Source organism: Phasianus colchicus, chromosome Z, assembly GCF_987193195.1.
Source record: "Phasianus colchicus chromosome Z, bPhaCol1.hap1.1, whole genome shotgun sequence".
Classification (NCBI taxonomy): domain Eukaryota; kingdom Metazoa; phylum Chordata; class Aves; order Galliformes; family Phasianidae; genus Phasianus; species Phasianus colchicus.
Genome location: NC_143476.1, coordinates 29,112,034 through 29,136,022, shown reverse-complemented (window position 1 = coordinate 29,136,022; position 23,989 = coordinate 29,112,034). Strand labels below are relative to the sequence as shown.

At 39.2% G+C, this 23,989-nt stretch overlaps 1 protein-coding gene and 1 long non-coding RNA gene across 3 annotated transcripts; both read right to left on the bottom strand.

Moving 5' to 3' along the window:
* Positions 1-1,685: 1,685 nt before the first annotated feature.
* LOC149912769 (uncharacterized) lies at positions 1,686-10,601 on the bottom strand. The gene is made up of 4 exons (XR_016462075.1): positions 9,989-10,601; positions 7,071-7,116; positions 3,096-3,297; positions 1,686-1,911 (listed from the first exon to the last, which is right to left on the bottom strand). It is a non-coding gene; the product is annotated as an uncharacterized LOC149912769 (long non-coding RNA).
* A 3,302-nt stretch (positions 10,602-13,903) lies between these two features.
* Positions 13,904-16,528, bottom strand: LOC116240973 (uncharacterized). Of its 2 annotated transcripts, none has more exons than XM_090132078.1 (2): positions 16,297-16,528; positions 13,904-15,237 (listed from the first exon to the last, which is right to left on the bottom strand). In XM_090132078.1, the coding sequence occupies exon 2, from the start codon at positions 15,153-15,155 to the stop codon at positions 14,115-14,117; it is 1,041 nt and encodes a 346-aa protein (XP_089988204.1). In that variant the 5' UTR covers positions 15,156-15,237; positions 16,297-16,528; the 3' UTR covers positions 13,904-14,114. The 2 variants fall into 2 exon arrangements, with proteins under 2 accessions (XP_089988204.1, XP_089988205.1); XM_090132079.1 differs by lacking the exon at positions 16,297-16,528 and adding an exon at positions 15,415-16,288.
* Between the last annotated feature and the right edge of the window lie 7,461 nt (positions 16,529-23,989).

Genomic DNA, 23,989 nt, shown 5'->3' with positions numbered 1-23,989 from the left:
ATATCACCCTGGATTGCTTTGTCAATAATCTGCCTGGCCTGCAAGTGAGAAATCTAAGATTGCCAGGATGAGTGACAGGCTGGAGATAGCTGATAATTCTAAGGAATTGGAGGTGTAAAATCTTTAAGGACCATGTCTACAGTATAAATGCCAGGGTATCTCCACATCACTCTGTACTTACAAAGGCAACAGCATTGTTAATGGCAGCCTGTCTGTCCATCAAGTTTGCTACAGGAGGATTTATCCCTCTTTCACTCCTTATCTGCCGTTGCTGTGTTTATTTCTAAACCAGCTGCAGAATAAATTGCCTCTTGTCTTCACCTCCTACACTGAGTACAATGATATGTTCTGTAAAGCCTTAAACCACGGTGTTTTTCAAGCTTTTTTTTTTTTTTTTTTTCAGAACAGTAACTTTTAATTTTTTTTTTTTTTTTTTTTACATCAGTACCTGTAGGTCTTTCCATTTTAGGAACTGTAAACATAGATTGTTTGGTTCTGGTGGGGTTTTCTGCTTGTTTTGTGCTTTTTTTCCCCCCTTTTTACTTTACTACTTTCAAGATTCATAAATCTGTTCTGTATTGCTAAGGTGCTTGAAATACGGAAGGGAAGACATAATGGAACTTGCTCAGCTGATTAATATGATGTGGATGCAATATGGCAAATAGGGATCTTTTGTACAACACAAAATATATTCTGAAAAGTGACTATAAAGATATCATGACATTTCATGTTTGCTGCATCTCAGTGACTTCTCTTCAAGTAGGTACTTTGTAAACAAAACAAATATTTTTTTAGCTGTCAGTGTTGCAAAGGAAATCTGAAAGTCAAGTTACATAGCTGGTGGGCGTATAATCATATTAATGGTCCCAGATCCAGCTAATTAGTTTATTGATTATAGCACAAGAGAGAATGTTAACATGCTCTCTCTTGCAGTAAAAAGTGCAGAAAAGCACAGCTAATTTATTGTAAGTCTAAGGGCAGATTTCTTGAGTAAGATGTCATTTACAAAATCCCTTTTTCAGTAGCAGTTAGCATGCACATGGACCTAGACAGAGTTCAGACTGACTTAATATTTTACTAAAATAAATATTTTTTTAAAGAAAGTAACTAATTGGAAATGCTTCGTTACATTATTTTGTTCTTTATATATTACTATTTCTCCATACATATGAGGCTTTCTATGCATTATTCCAAGTCAAGATCAAAATCAAAAATAAAAGTACCAAAACACCAATAAGATGTTAGTGTCAAAAAAAATCTACTGTAGTCTGAAGTAATGATTAGACCAGATTTTATAAAGAGTTTTGTTAGCATATTTTCAGTTGATATTCGGTAAATCACAGTACTTTGTTTAAAAATCTATGAAACAATAAATGATAGACTCTCAGAAGAAATAGAAGTTGGCAATCCACTGCATTGCAGTGAGTATATTATACTTATTTTTTGCATCTATTTGGCTAAGCTATGCTAAGTAATCATGAATGACCTGTCTTCCTTCTTAATCCTAATGCTTTCTCAGACAGCTGCAGACATTCTCCTGCTACATTTTTTCAACAAATGAAAAACTATATATGTCAATAAATCCCTTATTTACCAGTCCTCAGAATAAGACTAAGAGTTACTTGATAATTACTGAATAGCGCAGCCAAAATCCTATTTGACAAACATATATTCAGAGGGGGGGTGTTTTATTTCCTCTGATGTTCTGATGTTCATTACAGAATTCCATGTTTAGAATTTAATTCTGAGAAGATGGAAGGAGTCATACTTTCACTGGATGCCACATGAGGCAACAGATTCATGAACCTCTTGAGGCAGTTTAGGTTATCACAGAAAGCAGCCCTGTCCTCCTGTTGATCCTTATTTGTGAGTCTTCACAGTGTGGATTTTTCCATGGAATATTCTGGATTCCTGGAGAGAATAGAATTGCAAAAATGACGTGAATCACACTAGTTATTATTAAAAATATCAATAATGCAGCAGTAATAGCAAAAACAATAGTTGTCAGTCACAATGCTATTCATTATTTGCTTCATTTTCACGCAGAACACCTCCCTGGTCATGTTCAGCAGTGGTCACAAATGTCCACAAAACTGGCCAAAGGAAGTAGATTGCAGGTCAGCTAGAGACAGGGTCAGAGGAGAAGCTTTTTATTTTCACAGTGGTCTCAGTTTATACCAGTTTAAAGTGCTTATTGAACTACATACTGGTGTATCCACATCTCACTTATCTATTCCCATTCTAGTAGGTGATACCATGGTAGATAGAGTGGGAATTGCTATCTTTCATATTTCTATTTTATGGGGATATGAGATACATGTTAACTCAAGGACAGTGTACTCAAAGGCCTGCTTTGGAAAATACTAAACATCAATGCTTGGTTTCGTACCCCTTCAATCATTTATTCACTGTCCATACTGTGATCTATTGATGACATCTCAGCATAAAGAAACACCATCTAGTTAGCCCTATTGAAAAGCATGTTGAAAGGCAAGAGTGCTGAATTTATGTATCATACTCAAAATGCAACAGATACTGCTTCTGAAAAAGGTTTTATTCACAACAGACCAAGCTATTCACTTGTAGCAGTGGTGGCTTAAACATTGCTTCAGAAGAGTTTAGAAGGTCTCTTTCAGAATTCAGGCTGGAAGAAAACATAGGATCAGCATAGAACGAGAAGTATTTCTATCTAGGATAAATTTGTATCTATTGGCTTAAGGCTGTACCTTTAAGAGAACTTGCAGGCATATATAAATTAATATTTAAAATACTTGTCATTTGCCTACTCAAGAAAATAGGCACAGTTACCAAGGCAAAAGTTGTTTTTTTTTTTTAAATAGATCAGATTTTATTTATATTGGCCCTTGAAAAGCCAACTGCTTATTTGCTGTCACTCTCGTTTTATGCAGAATAATTTTCAATCTTTTTTTTTTTTTTCTTTTGTAATAGCCATTTAATCTCACCTTGAACAAGGTTGCCTGCACTGTTCAACTGCTCTGCTTGGTCTCAACAAAGCCATTCAGCCATGTTCCTTGCTTGTAACTCTTCAATATAACTTTTCCTTGCCTTTTCCTCTACTTGGCTATTGCACTTACCTCCATCTGTCTCTCTGCAGAGGTTTGTGCATTGTGCAGCAGCTGATACTCTTTTTCTTTAGAGGATGTATTTGTTACCTCTGCTGTGTGCCAGGACCTCCTCTTGACGGTGTGCCAATGACTGTAAGTCACATTCTCAAACACAAGGCTGTCTTGTCTTCAAATTACATCTCCTGCCTCTTCCCTCCACTCATGATGCACTCTGTAAGACATGAAGTGAACTGTTCACAGGAATCACTGAAGTTAAATATGAGACCTTTCCAAAAAGTTTAAAAATCTTTGAATCAAAATGTAGGATTCATAATCATATCTATTACAAATGATATATTTTATTTTCCTGTTCAATATATCTCCCACTGCCATAACATGGGGAAAGAAAAAGAAAAAAGAAAAAAAAAGAGAGAAAAAAAAAATCTCTGTGTCATTTATTATTAATAGGTCAAATTATTACTTGTATTTTATGTAACTTCTGATGAAAGACATGATCATTCATTGTTTCTTCATGAGAAAGAACCCGCAAAGAGAATTCCCAATCAAAAAGCTATCTGACAGAGAATCATTGGGGTATTACTCAGCTTAGGAGCTCCTGGTAATACTGGGGATGTTTTTGTCTCATCAGAAATGTTGAGGAACAGTCTCAGAATCATACAGGATCATGCACAGACACTAAAACTCCCTAACATCCCACACTGATTTTTGGTGTTCTGAGCACTAAGAGGCAGAGGGTATTTATAAATCATATTGTTTTCCCCTCTATGCCTGGGAATGCAGAATGAATAGCATACACCTGAAGTTTTCATGGAATTTGAGCTACGTACACAAGCTTCCCCATGTCAGATAATGCTTTAGAGAAGACACATGCACATGATTTTCTCTGCATGTGGATCTGTAGGAAATATTTTCGATCCATGTTTTCACTTCAGTCAAAGTTTAATGGATTACAGTGTTCAAGGAAAACTGCAAAAATGGCAACTATAAGGTTTATAGAAAGAAAGATGATGATCATTTAGATAAAATTTCTGTATAACTGTTTTTATGTGAAATAAATTCCACTAGCTGAGTAAGTCTTTTGTGAGACATTTGACTCCAAAGCAGAACACCTATCATCAGTCTGAGGAAGGGGGGCTGCAGATGAGGGTATTTATACGTAGCTGAGATCCAGATACAAGATGGATTTGAAGTGACACGTCTTCGAGCAGGCAAGCTATTAACAAGATTGTTCTTTGTCGAGGACATTCAATAACCAGATTGTCTATAACAAGATAATCTCACACGAGAGATAAACTCAGTGTCCGTGCTGTGATGAAACAGTCTAGAAAAGTAATAAAATACAGAGGAAAACTGTGAACAGATCAGTGTGGGAGTGTAGAATAAAGTGGATTATGGCCCACTCTATCCTGAGTTTTCCTCTCTTTCTTATTGCCAAGCCTAGTTCAGAGGGTAGCCATTAATTACGAAAGCCGAAAGATCTAACTACACCAACTACAATCGACCAGTCTCTTCTACTCCCTGACTGCCTCACAACTTGAACTATAGGCACAGGTTCTGATGATACCAGCACACAGGATGGGGAGGAAGAGTGGCTCCAGTGACATTAGGATCTGACCAAACAACTTCTTTCGTCCTGATTGGGAATCTGTGTTAATTTTTGTTAAGATTTGACCAATTTAGAGGGGAATTTATTATTAAATGGTAAATGGAGATGTAAAGCTAGGTTTGCAATATGATCAAACTTCAAGATTGCATTAAATCTTTAATGGGCAAAAACATGTCTTTAAATTTTATACGTGTTCTCACACAGTATAATTTGTCACTGCTGAAGGTAATTTTTTGTGGTATAACTACATCTGCATCATATTCTGTCACACTAATAATTTCAAGAGCTATATGTGTATTGTTATTGCAAGAGGTCCTATAATGAAAGTTAACTGTAAGCAAATACTGAGGAAGGAGGGGACCTGAAAACTGCTCCGTAGATTAGCATTCTGTGACTTCTCTAAAAAAGATATACAATTTTCTGTGTCCCAGTGGTGGTCAGTACCTAATGCTTTGGAAGGCAATAAAATCTAAACTTGTTGTAACTCAGTGGATGTTTATGTCTTTAGATTTCATTATCAAAGCACCTTAAAAGCATTAAGAAAATTAATCATTAGAGGAGCCAAAAGCGATAGTTAAACATTATTTCCATGACAGACAAAATTCAAGTATCTTGCCAAAGGCTGTGGAAGGAGTCAGTGTTAATACCAGAGGTATGGAATTCGGAATTTCCTATCTCCCCAACTGTCTTCCTCTTTTTCTATAAGGATCTGAAATGTATTCATTAATTCAAGAGGTAGTCAGTTTGACATAAGCATGAATATCACTATTTGTACTTTTATTCCAATGATTCTCTTTGTAGAAAGAATCCCTTAGAAATCAATATGTGCCACAATAATATCCTGTAGCAGGGAATGCCACAAATGAATGATGTCTCTTTATAAGTGAGTCAGTATTCAAGTAATAAGGAGCTATCACTTACTTCTTTGTATGAATGTTCTTTTTTATTCCAAGTAACATATTTTTTACATTACTTCAATTCAACTGCATTGAAAAAAATATTTTTTCTACCTTTCAAATCACACATCAGTAGTTTTCCCTGTTTTCTGATATATTTATATGAATTTACATACTTACAGATCTATATTTATATAAACATACTGTTGCTAACACTGAGAATGATTATCGTGGCTGTGGTCAGCCTTATGGCACAGAATGCTTAACAAGAGTAGTAATATCTATGTTGAGAAAAAATTGTGATAAAATTTATCTAGGAGTATTCAGACACCTTAACCCATTTTCCTCTAACTTTTTGTTTGACTGTTTGTATGTATATGCTTATTCAGGGTTTAAATTCAGTGCTTGAGCAGGATGACTTGTTGGGGGGGAGAAGGAGGAAAGATCTTCCCTTTGGTATGGCATGTAGCTGTGCATACTTCCTTGTTGTCCTTCCTGCAGAATGTGCCTCAATAAGAGGATGGAAACATCGAAGGAAAGGCAAAGCTGACCAGTTACAAGGAAGAGGAACCAACAGTGATAATGACACTAAAAGAGAGAAATTTCAAGGTAGAAAAATTATTGAGCTGGAAAGTGCTGTTTTGATGAAATTCAAATGTTCTCTGGAAAGATGCAGATTTTGCTGACAGCAACCAGGCAGGACTGCTGCCAGTTCACCCACCTCCCCAACAGCTTGCCTGGCAGCCCCAGGAGACCCAGCTCGCCTCAGGGCTCCCAGCACTTCCCAGAGCCTGCTGCAGATGAGAGAGGCTTTCAGGGCACTGCCAAGCACCCAGTTGTATGGCAGAGAGCCTTGGAGGAGACACTGGGTCTGTGGGCAGCCTGGGATGCTCCATCCTCTTCTGAAATACTGCAGTCGGTGCCGAGTTTCATTTGGGCTTCTTTAATTTTTTTAGGGGGAAAAAAAAAGAAAAGAAAAAAAAAAAAGATTTTTCCATCACGTTATATTCCCAGAGAATAGGAATTTTTGCAGTTCAACTCTGCTTATTTCCTGCAGAGCTACAGATCCAGACTGTGATCTGCCCCCTTATCCCTGCCAGTAGCTGGTATCTGCCTGGGAACAGCCAGCATCATACCACACAAAGAAATGGTGGCACCTCAGTACTATGATTTATGGGGAAGCTCAAAGGGGCAGTGGGAGAGTAACACTAACAGGGAAAATGCTTTGTGGGACTGTGGTACTTCAGGATGAGAAAGCTGCATTGCCCTGCCAAGAGTAAATATTTCTGTCATATTTTGGTTTTATCACTATGTGTGTGTGGGTGGATGGAAGCAGCTCAGCAGTTTTGTTGCTGTCATATTTTCCACTTTATGTTTATTTTTTCATTGTTTAAAATGTTGGCACTGAGCTTAGTAGCCAGGAGGGGGAGACACCTAGGAGAAGAAGTCCTGTTATACGGACCTTTTCTGTGTGCTTCTTACCTCAGGTGCTGTAAGGCTGGTCAGGATGGGGCACAGTTGTTATGACCTGCTGGGACAAGTCACAAAATTTTTAGCAGTAAAACTCAAGACTTTGCTTTCAGTTATAAGCTGATAAGAAATGAGAGCCAGGTGTTCAGCTTTTGATTTGGACACTGTTCAGGGCTTGATGCATTTACTTTAGTTGTACAAAGACTGACTTGGCTATGAAGCCTGTACAATACTGTATACTTCCTACCTTTCTTTTTTAATCATTAATAAATTAAACAAATGCAAGGAAATATATAAATAGTTGCCAAGTGTGAGGCAGATAGATTCTTATTGAATGCAAAGTTATTTTAGTTTCATTATGATTTTCTTTCACTCTCTTTCTTGTTTCATCCTTTTTCCCTCTCATTACCAGCCATTTGATTCCAATTCCCACTGTATGTCTTTGTAGCTGACTTAAGGCTCAAATCTTTCCTATTGCAAAGACTAAATATTGTTGATGATACTGGTCTCTGATCCTTGGTTTACTCTCAGACTTCAGAGCAATCATGTCCAACCCACAGCCTGTAAGTCGCATGCAGGCTAGTCCAGCTCATCCTGCCATTGTCCCCTGATCTATCATGGCACCATCATGGTGGTGTCTCTGCCCCACCAAGTAACTTGGCCTGGCCCCCAGCATTCTCCCATCACTAAGCAAATATCCATTGGCCTCTGTTGGCGTGGCCTCAAGTATGGTATTAGCATGTCAGTTAATTATTGTTGTTTTAAACATTTTTAAGACCAATGCAGCTTTTGTGATATATGCAAAACAAAGGAAACTTGTGCTTCGAATGTAAGTAGGAGTATTAAAGATAAATATTTAGTTGCTCTGGCAGAGCCATGTGGAAAATCTTGCACAATGCCTGCCTAAGCTTTGTCTGGCTCTAGCTAATGTTATTCATATCCCACATACGTGAGCATTGAATTCATTTATGAATATTTAAAATAAAAATAAAAATGTTGGCAGTTAAGAGGGAGAAATTGTTTGTGATCTGCACAATTTGTCATTAATTAAATAATAGAAGAAAAGGAGAGAAAGATAAAAGAGCAACAGAGCTATGCTAGCAGCCCTTTTCCTTTGTTTTTCCTCCTGCAACAAACTATGAAACTTGTTGAACCTGTCCTCTTCATGCACTCTTCAACTTTTCTCCTCCATTTATCCATGTTAGCACTGACCAAAAATATTTCTAAGCTATTTCCCCTTGGTAGTTAATATTTCTTAAGAGTGAGGTTTATTTCTTTCAACAATCTACCAGGGAAACCTCAGAATGAACACACCAAAGGGAAGATCCATTCTGTGGATCATAGAGTTAGTGTTTAAAGTGTGTGTTTAGAGAATCTTGACCTGAGCAGCCAGGCATTTCTGTGGGATATAAGATAACAAGTAGTTTTTCCACTTGTATTTTTCCAAAGGGATGATGAATCCACTTTACTCTTGCCATTGTTTCCACGTTCCATGGTCTTTCTGCCACTACTCAAAATGGCACATGGGAAAATGATGAATAGATTGACAAGAAGGAAGATTACTTGCTTTTAATCACTCTTGCTGCTCCTTTGTATGTTTCCTGTTCAGACAGAAATTCCCCACTAGTTATGTCCCAGGACACACAGGATAATTGTCTTATGCAGAAGCAGAAAGTAGCATTTCTCACTGCCTTATAACTTGAGACCTCAGGTGGGCAACACACTGAGTGCTATCTAATTTTTGGCACTGCTCTTTTCCCATTCCACAACTCCTACTCTTCTTTCTAGGACAGAACCAAGCCGTTCAGCCTTTTCTTGAAGTAAAAATTATCTCTGCACAAGGTTGCTTGCCATTTCCAGTCCTATTTGACTGTAAACACATCAATGTATCAAGTGAGAAGAACTGGATACTTGTGCTAACTCCTACATCCTGCTTTTGACTTCTTCCTTCAATAGATCATCTTTAGCTAAGCTGCTTCTGAGAATGGGTCACGGAACAAAGAAAGGACAGGGCAGGAGAAAAGGAGATAGTTTCTAGACTGGTGACAGTACTTTGAGTTCACCAAGGAGATCTGAAAATGTGAACTAGAATGAGATATACAACAAATTTTTTTCATCAGTTTTATTGCTTATACATTTCCTTCAGCACTGTGGAAATGAAATATAAAAAATGTTGCCAAGTGAAATTCCTAATGGATACCTAAGAGACGAATTTGTTCTTCCTAGCTTCATATGATGCAAGGTATTTTCGAGCTTTTTTTCACCTCTACCTTTTGATTTTCTGTTATTGATGCTGTAGTCTAAGATGATAAAAGAGATAATTTAAGGGCAAATCTACACCTCAAAAGTCAAAATCATTTGTTTTCTCTTACAGAGGGCTCCCTAGGGAATATGATACAGGGAATCATGGACAATTACCGGTAGTTGTGATATGTATCTGTCTGGGGGGGGGGGGAAGTAAATAAATAAATAAAAGAAGAAATCAATGGTTGAAAGAAAAAAATAGAAAGAAAAAAAACCTGCCTCCCTGGGGTCCAAAAAGTGGAAGGTCAGAACAAGCTCTCTGGTCTGCATGGTTGGCTGTCTGTTCTCTGATGTCAAACAGATCCATAATTACTGACTCAGATTGCTGCGTTTCACTTTATCCTACAGTATGACGCCATGGTTTAGTAATTTCTGTTTTCTCTCATAGGAAGAACAAAGGATTTATAATGAAAATGCACTCCCTTATCTCATACATGCAGCCACACCTATACTTGCAGGTTTATACAAACATATACAAACAAATACTGAGTCATTTTCTTCATTGCCTGAAATTACAGTATGATTTTCTTGGACTTCTACAAAGTAGTGAAGCTCATAGCTAGCCACTTTTACTATGATGCAAAATCATAAGAAATTTTAACTTCTTTGAAGTTAAAATTACTTACTGAAGAGTAAGTAATGCTCTGTTCTCTACTTCTGGTTCCATCTTCAAGCTCTTTTTGCTGCTCACAATTTTATCTCCACACTATACTAAATATCTCCAATTGTATATTTGAATTAATTGGTCCAGTTGCTTAAAAGAGCTTTTATCAGTTTTCTTAACTGAGCTGGAGCTGAAGATCCTTTCCACTTTTTCTCAGTGGTGTCTGTGTGGAAAATGAGAACAATTTTTAACAAATTTGAATTAAAAAAAACTGAATATTTGCATAGCTGAATGAATAAAAGCTGGTTATGACATGGTAGTACTATCTTTCAGCTATCAAGGATATGCAAAATCATAGAATAATTCAGATTCAAAGGGATCTCTGGAGGTCATCTGGTCCAAACCTCTTCTCAAATCAGAGCCAACTTAGATCACATCGATCAGAGACTTGTCCAATCAAGTTTTGATTAATGCCAAGATTAAGTATTCAAAAACTTCTCTGGACAGTCTTATATCTAGATTAGCATTTTAGTTTGCATCAGGAGTATACTTATGAGGCTAATCATCCCCTCTTTCTGCACTTGGGTTTGCTTTGTGGTCTTGGAGTCACAGACTGTATTTCTTTTCACTGGAAATGAGCAGAATAACGTGTTTCAGGAGAACATCTAAAAACACTGCCATCAGTGAGAGCAATCAATCCACAAATACAAATTACAATTAGTACATATTAAGCTGGTCTCTGGTGTGTAGCTCAGACTCCAACTTCAGGAGTTCCACATTATTGGTCCTCTGCTGTGACAAATTATTGTTGCATCAATACAGATCAATTTCTACAGAAAATCTAGAGAAAGAGCAAATAGAAAGATCCTATTACAGGTCCTTGTACCCACTTTTGCTCTACAGCTCTCACGGTGTAACTTTGTTCCTGTGCTAAATCCCTGTTTCATTCTTAACTTCCAATTATTGTGTTCATTAAAAAGCAGGCAACTATTATGGCATTCATTTTAGTAGTTGGAAATTAAGATTTATCACAAAGTCACAAAGTTGTGTCCAGTCTAGGAGTTTTTTACCTGGGATCCCTTATCTCCATGTTTGTGCTTTCTACATAGTGGTACAAAGAGCAATATAATGTTTAAGTTTTCTCAGGCACATAAGGAAAATAGCTTCATTAACACACCTAGTATTTTTACAATTGTTAATGACTTGCTAGTTGTACTTTTTAAAATTATGCTAAAGAGAACAAATAGAAGGAACAGAAATTCTTCAAGATAGATGGAGAAACACTAAGTAAAAAAAAGGCCTTTGAGGTACGCTTCTATTACTACTAAACGCCCAGAAACTGCACTGATTGTGAGCTTTCTACTAGTTAATCAAGATAGACATGAACAGCCATTATTGGCTGTTATGTCACCATTGCTAGACTGAACTGCAGGGTTATTATTGTCCAGGTGGTAAAACTGTTTTACGGTAGTATGAAAAGCTGTGAGGCTGACCACAGTATCGAGGAGAGACAAGGGAAGTTACCTCACATAACTTATGTCCCTGAAAAGACTAAAGAGAAAGGCCAAGTACCTGGTCTTCCTTATCAGAGCTGCATGATTTTAAGCTGAGGTATGAAATTGTCACTGTATGAAAGGGAACTGAATCAGTAAACTGTTTGGGATTTAATGAAGCAAAAAAGAACTTAAGAACAGGAAGATGTGATCTAAGTTAAAACAGTGGTAATACAAGTGATAATCTGGAAGGGGAAATTGGACATACGGGACAGTGACAGTTTAGACGCCAATAAACAAAAAAAGGATGTTTTCTTTTCAATGTAAATAAGTTTCATTAATGTTAATGGAAGATGTCATGGTCACCAATGTATATATATGTACACTGAGATATGTATGCATATGCTCAGAGAAAATACTCCTTAAGGAAACTGGGCAATTCTATTCATAGTGTATTTTATAGGACCCTAGAAAAAGTGAAGTAGGAAGTGCTGCTACATATATTGAAAAGCTCTGTAAAAGAGCCAAATCTTTGATAATGGGGAGAAATGATAACTAGGATTTTAAGGGATTGGGGGTAGGTATTATGAATTGAAGAGGCAAGTTCTAAGAGCTTCCCTTTTCAATCTAGCATTAATTTCCCTGGGTTCAGCTTTAGCCAGCTGCTCTTCATCCAGGTGCTGATTTTGGCTGGAGCATTAGGAGGATAAATGCTATATCCTGTAAAGCATGAAGGAGAATATTTGCATACTCTTTTATGTTTCCCAGAGAATTCAAAATATATGGTGGAAAAATAACAACAGTATCATGTCAATCAACACACTAAGTGTCAGAAAATCTGCAGCATCATTGACTTTCTTTGTCAACAGAAGAACTCTTGACATTATGATCCAGTTGGTTCTTTGTTTGGCTGAATTATTTAGGAATGTTGTTTTGTATCTAAATACCAACAGTAATGAACCTCACTAGACTTCCTGATCATCAGAAATTGACTGTGGTTTCCACATGAGCCTGTCAAAAACTAAACATTACCTGAGAGTTTGTGTCTGACACCCTAGGAAAAGGGTTATTCATTGAAGTATGTTTTTAGGAGAAAGGCAGTGCTGAGGCTTATAGCTCAACCACCGCTCTGCTAATCTTTATTTTACAGTCCTTACTGAATTTGCGTTTTGTAAAAAATATAGGAAAGATATAAAATATATGAAATGATACTTGTTTCTTACTGAAGGTGTAAATGCACTTAAAATAGTCATTGGGATCATGAAATAATGATTACCTCATGGTAGATTGTATGTATACTTGTGGCACAAGATCTTTGTTTCCTCCCTATACCATATAGTAGACAAAACCAACTCAGAAATTTGCCATTAACACTTACTAGAAAAAGACAATACAGTCATTAGTAATAGCCAACGTGGATTCACAAGGATAAAGTCCTCCTTAACTAAAGTAACTTTCTTTTATGACAGTTATCCACTTAGTTGATCAAGTGAAGCCAGCGACTCAAATTTCTAAATTTCAGCAGGGTTTTCAATGCTGGTTATCACAGTATTCTTCTGGACAGAATGTCCAGTATACAGCTAGTCAGGTACGCAATATAATAAGTGAACAGTCGGCTGATGGATCAGGCTCAGAGTTATGTTAAACAGGGCTCCCTCAGGCTAACAATCAGTCACTAAGGAAGTTCCACAGGACTCTATTTCAGGGCCAATACTGTTCAATTTTTTATAAATGATCTGGATGCAGGACTTGAATGCATACTAAATAATTTTGCACGTTATAAAATTAGCTGGATCTGTTGAATCCCTTAAGGGCGGTGAGAGGGCTTGCAGAGAGATCCTGATGAGTTAGAGGGCTGGGCAAACACCAGCCTTACCAAATCTAACTAAAGAGAAATCTGGGATGAAACAAACCTGAGCTGAAGCCTCTGGGCGCACTCAGCGCAGAGCAGAAGAGCTGAGGAGAGCCCTCGTGGTTGCAGCTTCTCACAGAGAGCAGAAGGCAGTGCTGAGCTCTGCTCTGTGTGACAACGACAGGGCCCGAGGGAACGGCATGGAGCTGCGTCAGGGGAGGGGCAGCTGGGGGTCAGGGAAGGGGTCTGCACCAGAGGGCGGTGGGTATGGAAAGGGATGCACAGGGCGGTGGGCATGGCCTGAGCTGCTGAGGTTTGAGAAGCGTTTGGACAGTGCTCTCAGAAATACTGTTTGTATTTTAAGTAGTCCTGTGCAAAGTTAGCAGTCAGACTCAATGGTCCTTGCAGGTTTCTTGTAACTCAGAGTCCATTTGCTGTGTAACTGCTGTCAAATCAGTCACCCCATAGAATTCATCCAAGAAAACAAGAGTAGCATGCAAGGTCCACCCAAGATAAGTACATTATTATATATCTACTGCTGAATAGCTAGCTATTCACAGAATCATAGAATCATGTACTCATCTGGGTTGGAAAAGATCTTTGTGATCATCAGCTCCCACTGTTCACCTTCCCTTATCAGGCCTACCACTAAAATGTGTCCCCAAGGATCCCATTTTCCCTTTCTTTAAGCACCTCTGGGAAACAGCAACATGCACATAACAGCACCAGCTCTGTTTTGAGTAGGAACGAGACTTCATGTGGAACAATCACTTTTAATTTTATTGAAAACGTGTGTGACACCGCTAGAGGCGCCGGGGGCGCCGCCTCTTGCTGGGCGGAGGATCGCGCTGGGCGCTCCCGGCCCTCCTTTTGGTGGGGCGCCTGGGCCTCCTAGCCGAGCGCTTCCTGCCCCGGCCGCGAGTGGAAGGGCCGCGGTTGTAGTGCTGCTCGGAGGGACCGGCTGCCTCGGGACTCGGCTCCTCGCTGGGCTGCTCCCGCTCCCGGGGGCTGGGTGCGGCGGGGAGCTCGCCTGCAACCTCGCTGAGGGCCCCGCTGGACGTGCCGGGAAGCTCCTCTGCGCTGGGGGCGGCGGTATCTTGCGAGGAGGCAGCAGGGTCGGAAGCGGCCGCGGGGCCGTCCTCCTGCGACTGGGCAGCGCCGGGGTCTTCAGGGCTGCCCTGCTGCTCCTGGGCAGTGCTGGAGTCTTCGAGGCCCAGCAGTCTCCGGGCCTCCTGGATGCACAGTCTCTGGATGATTTCAATGATGATCTCAGTGAATGGCATCGCTATGGGTCCCAGCATGCCCTGTAAGCGCTGTGCCAGGGCGTCCCTGTCCAGCCCCACCTGGCACAGGTGTGACACGATCATGTTCTTTAGCCAGTTGATTTGCCACTGGCACAGCACATGGATGTGTGACAACTGCTGCTCAAGCCAGGGCAGCACTGGGTCAAGGATGTCTCGTCTGACCGTGAAAAGTGCTGCCCATTCCTCCGCTAGGAGGCCACCCACCCTCTCTGGCTCTGGAGCAATCAGCTCAGGGGATGGTGGTGGAGGGGGTGAAAGAGATGCCTCAGCACTGTCAGGGCCAGTGGCAGTGATGGTGTCAATGCTGACAGGCATGGGCAGCGCGGGTGGGGAGACAATGCACTCTACGTACAGATTGCCTCCCGGCACAGAGACCCGAATGGTCTGCATGACTGTCCTGCACAGTGGGCAGCTGTTTCTCAACATCGCCCACTGCAGGATGCAGCCAGTGCAGAACATGTGATTACATGGAATCACATAGGCGATGTCCTGTCGCACATCGCGGCAGACAGGACATGTCCATGCATCTTCTGCAGCCATGGTCTTCTTGCTGCAGGGGATGGGAGAACCGAAGATGATGAGTTGTTCTCCTTCAACGCAGCTGCAGCGGTGGTGTCTCGCCCTGCAAGAGGAAGAGAGGTCACAGTCACTCACTGTCCCAGGATGTGAAAGTCCTCCACAGCCCCTCAGCAGGAAGCCCTCCCAAGCCCATGACTGGGCCATCTCATGCTCCCTGCTGCCACAGGGCCAGACTCCCCACAGCTGCCCTGAGGGACCCAGGTGTCCCCGCACCACTCACCTCCGCTGCTGCGGGTGCGCTCAGTAGGGTCCCAGCTGCCTGCACTAGGCAGGGCCGAGGAAACAGAAGCAATACTGTGGGGTCAGGCACTGAGATGCTGCAAACAGCCCCAGGCACGACCCAGCACAGCACAGCCAAAACCTTGCTCGACCTCCAAGCCTCGCAGAGCTGCTCAGCACGGTCCAGGAACGAGCCAGACTGAGCCAGGCTCTGCTGGCACCCCACTATGAGCAGTGAGGGCCACACAGTCACAATCCACTGACAGGTGATGTCATAGACTGATAATCGGTGACATCATAGACTCATCTGGATTGGCAAAGACCTCTAAGACCATCAAGTCCATATTTTAACATAGCACTGCCAAATCTATCAGTAAACCGTGTTCCTAAAGACCACATGTACATGTCCTTCAGGGGTGGGGACTCAGCCTCTTCCCTGGGCAGACTGTTCCAACACTTCACAACCATTTTAGTAAATATATTTTTCCTAATATCCAACCCAAGCATCTCCCAGTGCAGTATGACACCATTTCATCTTGTCATTCATTTCTTGGGAGAGCAGGCCAATCCCAACTTCCTTCCTACCTCCTCTGAGGCGATTGTAGAGAGCACTAGGGTCTCCTCTGACTCCCTTTTCTCTAGGCTAAATAACTCCAATTCTTTCTGATGCTCTTCACAAGATTTGTTCCCCAGACCCTTCCCCAGCTGGCAGGTCTGCTCTTGCCTCCCAGTCATCTGGGCTTTCAGGCACAACACAGGACACTGAGCAAAAGGCAGTTTCAGTGTTTGTCAGCTGCAGCTCAGAATGAGGTTCAAGCATGAACTTAATTAACAATGTGAATGTCCCTGCCCTGAGGGACCCAGGTGTCCCTGCACCACTCACCTCTGCTGCTGCGGGTGCGCTCAGTAGGGTCCCAGCTGCCTGAACTAGGCAGGGCCAGGGAAACAGAAGCAATACTGTGGGGTCAGGCACTGAGATGCTGCGAGCAGCCCCAGGCACGACCCAGCACAGCACAGCCAAAACCTTGCTTGACCTCCAGGCCTCGCAGAGCTGCTCAGCACCGTCCAGGAACAAGCCAGACTGAGCCAGGCTCTGCTGGCACCCCACTATGAGCAGTGAGGGCCACACAGTCACAATCCACTGACAGGTGATGTCACAGACTGATAGTCGGTGACATCATAGACTCATCTGGATTGGCAAAGATCTCTAAGACCATCAAGTCCCAATATTAACATAGGTGGTATATATAAATATATAAATTGTTCTCATGCTCTGCACTCAACCCATGTAGAGGCAGCTCACATATTCCAAACTTCATCTGAGATTCTTGTATCAATTTAAATGTCTCTCATTATTTTTTGTGGCATTATATGTGATGTGATATATAGCTTGGGTAATACTGAAGACCATTGTTGGAAGAAAGGTCCAATAAGAAGTATAATTCTTGCTGAAAAGGCCTGCTTGCTCTAAACAAGGATTATATTTTATTACAACAAACAAACAAACTTTTGTTTTGTAAGCGTACTCTTTATTTTTTTATTTAATGTCCCATTCAGAAACTACTCAACCATTCTATAAATTACATAAGAAATTGGGAAGTCTTTTTTCTTTGGAGGCAGAAGTGATCTGTCAGGAACAGCAGTACAGCAATATTCATCCAATTTTTTTGACCTAGCACCAAAATCTGTAAAGCAATCAGAAGAGGATGTACGCAGAAGACATATGCTGATGTCCTCATCATGCAATGACCAGTTCAAAGGTCATATTTTGTCCTTCTTCAAACACCATGACAGAACCCTGTTTCAAAACACAGGAAATCTTGGTTTTGAACTTCACAGTTGTCACCGGCACTACCTTAAATGTTTCTGAGCCTTGACTCAGGTAACCTGGGTGGTTTTTTTTTGACTGTGTTCATGACTGTGTTCTCTGCTTTGCCCAGACCATGTTTATAAGAAATACACAAAGAAGTGAGCTAAATTCCAACTCTTAAAGGATTTCCCACATAAGAGTTGGGAAATTAAGAGTGCCATCCATAATAACTAATGGATTATGTGAAATTCCCTGTTCTTTTGGAAGTCTTTTTCTATCAGTTGTTAGCAGGCAAAAAAACCTCTGTCTTCCCCTTCCAGAGTGTCAGTTATTTCTTTTATGATAGCATTGCATCATTTGATTTAAGTTCTGAATAACAGACAAGAATATGTTTTGTCATGTTAGTAACAGCAGTTTACAGTGATGATATCATAGATACAGCAATGGCTCTAACAAAGTAATGACAAACACGCTTCCTAAAGTATGTAGGTAGATCTACAAGCTAGTATTCATGCTGTGTTATCAACTTTCTGTGCTTCTTATTAGGACCTTGTGTAAATCATGAAAATAGATGACAGATTTCACACATTAGTCATGGTAAACTGGTAAATTTCGCAATTAGTCATAGACTATTAGAAAACAATCTAGAAATTCAGAAAGTCTCCTTTCTAATCGATAAAAAGCTACTTAAGATTGTCTTTATAATGAACATGAATTTCACCTTATAATCAACACTTGATTTTTTAATTTAAATAGCAAACACAAAATGCATCTCTTTTGTATACTTTAGATATTTGTTTCTGAAACAAATTTGATTTATTTTATATACAAACCAGTTTGTAACAGTGACATAGGCCCAATTATTGCATTAAAATCTGCATTCTTTCAGCTTGTAATACTAAATTTGGAATCTTAATGCAATTTCATGTTTAAAAAAATACACTTATATATCATAGTAGTTTTTAAATTACCCAACATTTGTGGTTATTTTGTCAATTTTGTACAGAAACAGCAGTGCCCTAGCCTTCAATTTACTTTACTCTTTGTGTCACTAGATCATTTATTGCTCAACCTACAGTTTGTAAAGATTAAAAACTACTGATCTTCAGCATCTTTTTTTCACTGAATTCACTGCACTGATGGCATGCACTGAAAGTTTTAGTATAAGATCTTTAACATGAATCATGAAGATCACTTTTTTCAGCTCATCTGTCTTCACACTTTGCATCTGTGCCACCCATTTTTGACAACTTTAGTTAACATCACTAGGTATATGTACACACAATTTATATATATATATATATCTGTATGTATATATAGGTTCAGTTTTTTCAAGCTTACAGAATCTTGTAAGGATTTTCTTTTTCTGTTATTTTGTTTTAAGAGAAGCAGTGTCTTCTTATTTGAATCAAGATAAGAAGCAAAAAGTTGAAGTGCTGAAACTTGCTCCTCTGCTCTTTCTGAGATATTATGATTGCGCATATTACAGGGGCAAAACTATTACAAATAGAGTCACAGTTATGAAAATGCTGTTTATAAAACCATTGAAAACACAATAGGATTGAAGAAATAAACAGGTGTTTGCATGCCAGCTCTGTGAAGCAGATGTGTTTCATAGATTCATGTACAGAGGAGCGTAAAAACAAACTTGAGTCACTTTGACCTGCAAAAGCCTAGGACTACTCATTATTAAAATATTTTCTTATATGTATTTGAATATCTAAAGGCATATATTTCTGAGACATTCCTCTTGGTTTTGAAGCGATCTTTAGATTGGAAGCATGATGTCTAAAGAGCAGTACAAAAGTATTTTCATAGAAGCTAAAAAGTGGCTGTTTTGGATATCAGTATAGGCTCATTTCACAGTACGAGGAAATCCTTCACTCAGTGGGCTGTGAGGCACTAGCAGAGCTGTCCAGAGAAGCTCGGGGTGTATCATCCCTGGAGGCGTTCATGACCAGGTTGAATGGGGCCCTGGGCAGCTATAACTAACTGGTGGGTGGCAGCCTTGTGCATGGGAGGGAGTTGGGACTTGTTAGACTTTGAGGTCCCGTCCAATCCAAATCATTTTATGATACAAACATTCATGTTTATGATGAGATTTCAACATATCAGAGTTAATAATTTGTAATTTAATGTCACTAGCAGCTTTAAAGAGATCAGAAGATAGATGTCAGTTTGTGATTTTTCTTTCTAAAGGCAGTTTGAGGGTGTATTAAAATAGCTATTACTGATTTGCTCAAATATGTCCTAGAAGAAGGAGAGCCTTTTATGTAATCTGAGCAATTCATCACTGGATCAGTTCTTTTAAGGAAAGTTTTCTTGCACATTGTAATCCTTTTACATCACTCGATATATGTTGTGCAGACTGTACTTGAAATAGAAAAAACCATTTGAATTTCTTCAAAGTGGTACTGATTGATTTGAACATTGTTTGCAAGCCTTTTTTTGAGCATTTGAATCAGTTTGCAAGCCTTTTGTAAATACCACACAAGTAATGAGATAAGCATAAGAATGGTCACTGTGCTTTGATTTGAAATGAGACTGTCTGTGGGAGGTAAGCAATATGAACTTGTACAGGACCATATGAAGTTACAGAAATACGTGCATGTGGACACCTTTAAAGTGCAGATAGTTCAAGGCTTCTGAAAACATCAGATATATTTGTAAAACAATGCTTTCACTGCAAACATGTTGTGTGCTTCAGCAACTGCTTGTGCAGCACTTGTGCAGTGTCATGGTTTTATGAATTTTCATTATTGTGGAATACTGATAACCAAAAATCATAAAACCATGAGATGCAGAAAAGTTCAGCATTACCTGAGAAGATGAGGCCTGCAGTGCCAGTGCAGAGCAGTTAAATATGTGTTGCTGAAACATTTGGTATTTCTGTAAGCTAGTACACATAGTTGCAAACAGAAGGTCGTACACTGAGAAATTCATGCAAAATTCAAGCAGGCTCTGGCTTCTCCCACCAAGCATTTTTACATGGAGAAAGATTATACACAAAGGAAGTCCTGGAGTCAGCTACAGCTAAACAATGAAAAGAAAGTCTGAGCTGACCAGGTTTGTGGGGCTCTGAGATCTAGGAACCTACATTTTGACATAAAATATCTTTCTTTCAACTGTTAATGTATTTAGTGATAGATTTTTCAATGATGTTTTCCAAACTGACTGAATGATTTTCACTGAAGTTTTCAAACTGCTGTTTGCTATTGAGTTAATAATAACGATAGTAATAATAATATTTAGTGCTAATGATCATAAACTGTAAATAACAGTCTATAAAAATGAAGTTAATAAAAATGAAAAATAAATTTCTTGATATTCTTTGCAGAGCCCTTATCCTAGGAGGCAAACAGGTGTCTCAACTTCCAGCTCTGCTCAAAAATATCAAATCTTTTTCATCTTTTATTTCTGGTGCATTGCCAACCAGACCTTTCAATTCTCTCATCTGCTTTCCATAAGTATTTTTTTCCTGTTAATGTTTTCCAGAGGTAAGCCACCATTGTAAAAGAGACAAAAGTAGTTTTCTATGAAAGAGGGCAGAACTCCACACTTGTGTATACAGTAAATGTTAAGCCATACAGTCAATCCTATAAATATTAAAATTAATATAAACAAATAAACAAGAATAACAACAAATCTATATGTAGGAAAATACACACTATGCTAAATAAAAGTTCATGTTTCTAGAAAGGTTTCTACACAGCCATTCCCCTTAACTACTTCTCACTCACTGGCACTTTCCACCTTTCTGTCAGCAGTCTTACAAACAAATGAGAAACTAACATGCATTATTATTGCTGTCTTTAATTGTACATCTTTTCCTTTATCCATTGCCTTATAGGTTTCTAACTTGAGCTCTAATTTATGTTGCAGTAAGTGAGCGAGAATGATTCCAAGAGTTAAAAATGAAAAAGATGTCTAAGAAACTGCATAAATACATTTTCTTCAGAGTTGAGTAAGAAGATGACAATTAATTGAATGTAAATGTATGTAACTTGATGTGAAGCAGGAGACTACTTTTCCCATTGACTAGAATTAAATTTGCTACATGGTGTATTTTCAGTGCTGTGGTGTTCTCTGATCAGTTGCAGACAATAAATTCACAAATTGGAAAAAAAAAAAAGCATCTTTCCATTTTAAGAATCAAATTACCACAGGTATATCTGATGGTAATAGTTGTAAGGTCACAGTAGGGTAGTCTTTCATGCTTTTCTGTTACAATCAAGACTAATTATTATGCAGTATTTTGTGTATGAAAATGTAAATAGGTTGTTCCAAATCTACTGAAAACTACAACCGCTACAAAGGACACAATAAAATTATTTGATAGAGAAAACTCTCAGCTACAAAACACTTTTTTTCAATGTAGTTACCACCACTAACATTGCATTTTCATATGTGATGAACAAGAGTCTGCATGCTGCACTTGTCAGTATCTGCACCAGTGGAGGTGATCCTTTGTTTCACAGCACCTGTGACAGTGTCATTGCTGGGAAAATACTGCCTACACAGCTCATCCTCATTGGCCCAAACAGATGGAAGGTGCCAAATCTGGACTATGCAGTGAGGTTGCAGGAGAGTCCAGCCAAGACTGGAAATATGCTCCACTGTCTTCAAAGTGATATGAGACCTGGTTTTCTTGTGAAAGATTGTCTTCTTGTCTGGACTCACTCTGGAATAATAAAATCATAAAATGGTTTGTGTTGGAAGAGACCTTTAAGATCATCTAGTTCCAACCCTTCCGCTGTAGGCAGGGACACCTCCTCTAGACCAGGTTGCTCAAAGCCCCATCCAGCTTTGAATGCTCCCAGGGAAGGGGCATCCACAACCCCATTGGGAACCTGTTCCAGTGTCTCACCACCCTCACAGTAAAGATTTTCTTCCTAATATCTAGTCTAAATCATTAGCATTACAGCAGTATTTTCATAGGCCTGTAAAAGTGGCTGTGTTGTGTTGTGGCCCATGGCAGGTGGTTGGGACTGGCAGTCCTCTGGTGTGAGTGTCAGAAAGTGAATGTGTTTGTTTTGATTGGATTATTTGTTGTCTGGGGCAAATCAAGATTAGATTTTTCTAAATCTGTTCACTACTTACATAATGTGTCTGTGGGCTGTAATTAGATATGTGTGGCCCAGTTTAGCAGTGATCGTAAATATCTAATTTCATTCTTATGCAGAAAAAAGTCAGTTTTAAGAATTCAAAGCATTAAAAATTATACAGGCGTGTGCATGCATGTATGCAATTAAAACAGCAAATGAACAAGTATCCTCCCTGTAAAAGTTCTTGTTACACCTTTTCCTTTGCAATGGAGGGCTAACTGTTCTAATGTTACTTGAGAAATCAAGATTGCAAATATCAAAAAAGGCAGTGAGAGCAAAATTCAACAGAAGTTTTAAAAAATGAAAGAAAAAGTGAAAGAGAATTTACTCATACCAAGGCTGGAACAGGCCTCGCTACCTTAGGGAATTAATTATTGTTCTAAGAAATGGCTTTTGCAGAGGAAGTAAAGCAGTAGCAATAATTATTATTGGCAATTTCTTCATAATCAAAAGTTTCTACTCCAACTTAACCACAGGGGTGTTACCTATATAAGCTAAATTTCATTGAAAGGAATAGGAAGCATGCCAGAAAACACTTTTTAAAAGATGCAAGGGAGAACCACATCTATGCCCGTACTCAGATAAATTCTCATCTCCCTGAGCAGCATATTTCTCCTTACTCCAAGGTAATAGATCTGCTTAAAAAAAAATAAACAATATACAAGAAGCACTCAGTCAGAAGTACCCGTGGCTGATGGAACTTGACCCTAACACAAACACATCTGCTCCTCACTTGCCCTGAAGGTCAGAGTTGAAGTGGGAGCCAGCCTTTGCTGTTGCTGTCTAGCCTCTACCTGGTCTGTGGATAAATATATTCTCCGGAGCTGTCAATCAGAAATTTCTCATACACTCAGAATTCACTCAAAAATAGCACACAGGAGAAATGATGCTTTTGTCCAGCTGTGCTACTTTCAAATGCACCTCTAAGATACTGATGAAATCGTAGGAGATAATAGATTATTAATGTTGAAACACTTGCTTGTTGAGTTTTATTCACAGATTAATACACAGTGTTGATGTTTATAGTGATTTTGTTTTATTTTTTGCTGTTTTACAGTAAAATGATGGCAACATTTATCACTTAATGCCCAAGGAGAATGAAAACCTATGACCTGTTATTTGCCAGCTTGGGCTTTCCACAAGCAGTTGCTCTGTACTGCAGAAGTCAGTTAATCCAACTTCCCTTGTTTTTTACCACCCATTTGCACACTAATTGGAGCAAAATATCCCAGTAGGTGTTTGAACAGCTTGAGCTGTTGACCTGGGAACAATTTTTTGGGGATCAAAGCATTAGCTTGTGGTTTAAACATTTCTGTAATTTTGGATTCAACATCCCTTGTAGACATCCAAGCCTTTGTTTTCATCAGTTATAGTTATTATATACTCTGCTTGTTGAAGGAGCTTTTGGACTTTTTTCTAGAATGATGATTGTAAAAATTAAAGGAGAAGAGGGAATTAATGTGATTGAACTCTACAGTGACATGTGGCAACCCATAGTTAAGTATTTTCTCTGCAGTGTCTGATAATGGTTCCACTGTGAATACTGCACCAGTGAGAATTCAAATCTTTTTGAATTATCACAGCTGCATTTTTCTATAGCATGTATACAAGCAGTAGCCTGTATTCCAGTTTTGTCATGAACTTCCACTGAGAAAGGTTTT

What these genes read in the sequence shown, in the direction of transcription:
- LOC116240973 (XM_090132078.1), bottom strand. Translation starts at nt 15,155, where the DNA reads ATGGCTGCAGAAGATGCATGGACATGTCCTGTCTGCCGCGATGTGCGA.